We start from the raw sequence: 4,614 nt of genomic DNA, 5'->3' as shown, positions 1-4,614 counted from the left end.
TAAACTAATTTCTGCTTCTTTCAGCTTTTGTTCTTCTACCTTATGCAAATCTTCTACAAATCAGCTTCTGTTCCACTTTTTGCATCTTCATTAAACTTCAGCTGTTCAGCATATCTTCAGCCGCTTTCAGCAAAATCATTCAGCAAAAAAAGCATTCACACTGCATTTTCGCAGGAAATGCAACTTCTCTAGTTTGAAATAGCTTTATACTGTATAAAGGATTTTTTATGATTATTTTCAGTAGTAGTACTAATATTAGCATGTTTTTTTCTCCCTAGTTGAAAAATTTTCATTTTTCTTATTTTATTTGTATTTGTATATTTTCCTTATTTATTTATTTTATTTTTTGTATTTTACTATCCTCTTAATATTTCTTATGTTGCTTTTGTCATTTCTGACATACTTGGCTGCTGCTCTAACAACCAAATATCTTTGTGTCTGTAATTTTGTATTCATGTAAAACCTTTTAAACTTAGATTATAATTATTGTTTTAAGGCTTTAAGTCAAATAACCTTATTGTAACCACTCGGTTTTCTTCTCAGCTTTGAATTTGTATTTAGTTTTATACTCTTTAGTATGAAAGTGAAGCCAAGATTGCTGTGTGGAGTTTGATTTTTATTCTTATTTTTTCCAGCAGAGCAGCCTATAAAATAGAAATGAGTCTGCAGTTGTGAAAGAACTGATTTACTTGTACTTCATTATTTTTGGAATCCTCCATGACGTTACACAGATAGTATGATGGATGAATGGATAATTATCTTTCCATGTGTGCTCGTACATCCCCCTATAAAACCTGTTGGGCTACATTACGTAAGACCTAAAACCATAGTTTCACATTTGTTTTGAAAAGGGAAATGCCCTCATGTAGCTGTAAGTGAATTCAGATTTTGCCTGACAGGCTGGATAACTAGAATGTTATTTAGTAAAACAACTCCTGTGTTAGTCTGTCGATCAGATCTGTGACCATTTTTATCACCAAGTTTGTCTTTGAATTCTTGCAGGCAAGTGAGTCATGTCTGCTGGCAGCATGGGCAGCCTGAGACGCAGCTCAGGGCCTTGGAGGAGAAGCCAAGAGTCAGTTTATGAGGAGCGCTGTGTGGACCCAGTGGAAGACAGGCAACCGAGCCCAGGGCCAAAGATGGTCCACAAAGCCCGCCTTAAAGATGCTAATGGAAAGGAGTCTGAGACCATCGGCTTCATTCCTGGCTCGGCCAAGCCTTCGACTGAAGCACAAACCTGTAATCCCTGCTCTCCGCCAAGGAGCTGTAGGACCTTCATGTGCAGCGTGATCACCTGTGGCCTGTACCGGGTGTGTCAGCGCTCCATCCTCGCCCCATGTTTGACACCGAATGAGAGCTCCCCGGATGAACCGGAGAAGGTGAGCCTCCGAGCCGTCAACTCTGGAGACCCCAAAGGAGAGGTTGACGCAGACTGGTCTGATTTCCACATCAATGGAGTCAAAGTGACCAGTCCAAAAGAATATTTAGATGTCGACACCAAACTGTCGACATACGCACCCTCATCTGGTGTCCAGACTCAGCCGGGGTATTCGTCGCTGCATGAGTCCATGAGGTTTGAAGACTGGGAAGACGGGGAAGGAGACATGGACACCCTGATCACCAAGAAGCTGCTGGAGCTCTACTCTGAGTATCAGATCGAAGAGCTAGCTCGGTGCACCTCGGATTCCTTGTTTGTGAGGAAGAGCAAGGCCATCACCCAGCTAATCAGCTCCTTGGCGGAGGAGCACAAAATGAACGAGCAGGAAGCCGAGTGCCGGCTGGTGCGGGGCATCATCCGGATCAGCACCCGGAAAAGCATGAAGAGGAGGCCTCCCTTGTCCAGGATAGAGAAGACGCTGTCGGACAGCGGGAACGAGACGATGACTGCGAGCGTCTCCCTTCCTGAAAGCAACAACAGTAAGTAGAGCCTCTTTTTACTCCGTAATCATTAACAATTCAATGAAAATGCTTTTCTGCTGTGAAATAAAAATCCCTTACAGTTGCCTTTCTTTAGATAACAGGTCAGATCCCGATTTCCAGATATCTGATTTGACTTCATCTGACATGTTTGCCAGAGAAATGTGGAGAAACAACGGAGGTAAAAACTCTGCTTTCTTTAGCGTTATTATTGCACACATACACAATACATTGTGTGCAAAATTATGTGTAATTTATTACAAAGGTGCATGTTTTAGTTAGCATTTTGGAGTATTTATGGCTGCTCTAAACTGTCAGCATGTGGAGCAGTGGATAAGAATAACACTGGTCTGACTCCCTTATGTTCAAATGTTACTTCTTTTAATTAGCAGAATAATAATTTAGCACTCATCAAAATTAGCCTAATGAAGATAAAGTTAGAAATATTGAAGCGGCAAATGTTCTTTGCAACTTTTAGAGAGTGCAGTAGTTTCATTTGGCCACTTTCAACTGTCAAAGTAATAAATGGATGTACATCTACAACTGATTAACATTTGGAGTTACCCTGATTTAATATGGCCACCACAGGTAATTGATAATAGTCAACACAAAAATGACTGTACCTCAATCAGTTTTATATAAACTGAGCCAAAATGTATTATCATAGTAGCTGAGACCCTGTAGCTTCCCCCATGAAGCCAGGAGTAGTGTGTCCCTTCACAACATTGGCAGAATTGGTCCTCTCCTCATACAAACACTGGATTGTCATCTGTGCTGATGCAAAAACCTGATATGATGCTGCTCATCATCAGTCCATACCGACAAGTTACAGCATCACTGTAACCACGGCCATCTTTGTTTCGGTGTTTATGGTAGCCCACACATGGAACAGTGAACCTGTAGTCTGTCTGATGCCAGCCGTCAAGACAGGGTGTGGGATGACACAGTAAAGGTGGGATCTTAAAAGCCCCATCACATAAGAAGCTGTGCACTTTGTGCACCACTCCAAAATCCATTTTCTGTGTATGTGGTGCACAACCACATGACATTCTGCTCTGCACCCAGCTTTGAATGATTTTACTTGGGCACAACATGCAGGCCTGCTCTGTCGGCACCTCGGCGAATCAGACACACAAGCAGTAGAGTTTGTGTGTGTGTGTCCATTATTTACAGTGAGTTGAGCCCTCTGCAGGCTTTATTTGTTTTTTTTTAATTTTTCTCTCAAACTGGCAACAGCTGTCACACTGTTCTCTGCTCAGTCTCAGATAAACAGAAGCTAAAATCTCCAAGGGTTCTAAAGCTGCACTGCTGCTACTTGCTTCTCCTCCTCCTCCTCGTAGATAAACATGATTCCACAGCCTTTGTTTGACAGCATGACAGACACACACACAACGGCGGCTGGAAAAATGAGCTACTTTCATTTTGGTCTCCCAGCAACCAGTGCTGAACTTGGGCACAAGTGTGCGCCCTTCCTCCCTGCTCTGGACTCTTTTTCATTGATTTATTAAAAGCCTTTGGTAAAGTTGGCCATGAAATATTGCAGACTTTTAAAAATTGTACTGTCTCAGCATGCAGTTTAATGGTTTAAGAACTAAACCAACAAGGATCTATGTGTGCAGGCTGAAGGTCTTTCTTCCACTTCAGGTGTCCAAGGGTGTTCCACAAGGCTCAATCCTGAGTCCACTCCTTTTCAGAATTAGTGTAAACTGTTTAAATAGAAATGTGTTATGTGTTAAATTTAATTTTTATGCTGATGCCAACACAGCACATAGTGCTCTTGAAAAGCTTGAAGCAGCTCTTAATGTGGTTCAGTCCAGCCTGTAGGATTTAAAACTTGTGTTGAATGCTGAGAAATCAAAACTAATTCTGTTTTCCAATGCTATGTCTTAACCATAGTTGTTACTGTCCATCACTACTTTTCAAAACTCTCAGATCAAAACAGTGTCACAAGTATAAATACTTAGGCCAGAGCATCATCAATAATAAACCCTGTGTTCCCCATATCAAACAGCTGGTGAAAAGTTGAAGCAAAAGTTAGGTTTTTACTTTAGACTTTGATCATATCTGTCTTTTGGCGTTCATCTTCCCACTGATTGCATATGTTGGACTCTGTATCTCATGGGGCATCTACTGTATATAATGCCAGTCTTGGTGTCCTTACCCACCGCAGTGTTCTGTACACCCACATTAGATGGACTGCTTTATCCACCTGCAGATTCAATCATTGCCATAATCTTATTTACAAGGCGTTTTGAGTTTACTTCCCTCTTATCTCCTATCCTATATTGTTAAGATGTCCTCAGGAGGTTATACTCTGCACTCGGATGGTTTATTTTATTAAATAAAAAAATAAATAAAAAAATCAGCAGTCGTGTTTTGTTGCCAACAGTGGTGGAGAAAGTACTCAAACACTGTACTTAAGTAAAAGTACAAATAAACAGACAAAAATGTACTCCAGTAAAAGTAGAAGTACCACCTTAACATTTTTACTTAAGTAAAAGTAAGAAAGTACTTGCCTTTAAAAATACTTAAGTATTAAAAGTAAAAGTACTTTTTTTTTTTCATTCAACCTTTATTTATACAGGTTAGTCTCGTTGAGCCACGTGGACTCATTTGCAAGAGAGACCTGATTTCTAATAAAATACTATACTTAATAAAATCTAATACTTGCTGAATATATTACCTAATGTCTACAAT

The 4,614-nt window shown here is 40.4% G+C and overlaps 1 protein-coding gene across 2 annotated transcripts in view; it reads left to right on the top strand.

Annotated features, from left to right (window-relative positions):
- kdf1b (keratinocyte differentiation factor 1b) overlaps positions 1 to 4,614 on the top strand; it is a 16,384-nt gene that overhangs the window by 4,590 nt on the left and 7,180 nt on the right. For both annotated transcript variants that reach the window (XM_017438780.3, XM_025002147.2), the window contains exons 2-3: positions 1,003 to 1,917; positions 2,015 to 2,098. In XM_017438780.3, the coding sequence (XP_017294269.1) occupies positions 1,014 to 1,917; positions 2,015 to 2,098 (988 nt within the window). In that variant the 5' untranslated portion in view covers positions 1,003 to 1,013. The remainder of the gene's footprint in view (positions 1 to 1,002; positions 1,918 to 2,014; positions 2,099 to 4,614) is intronic.

Source organism: Kryptolebias marmoratus, linkage group LG5, assembly GCF_001649575.2.
Source record: "Kryptolebias marmoratus isolate JLee-2015 linkage group LG5, ASM164957v2, whole genome shotgun sequence".
Taxonomy (NCBI): domain Eukaryota; kingdom Metazoa; phylum Chordata; class Actinopteri; order Cyprinodontiformes; family Rivulidae; genus Kryptolebias; species Kryptolebias marmoratus.
The sequence above is the reverse complement of the archived record's forward strand: the minus strand, read 5'-3'. Positions and strand labels throughout refer to the sequence as shown.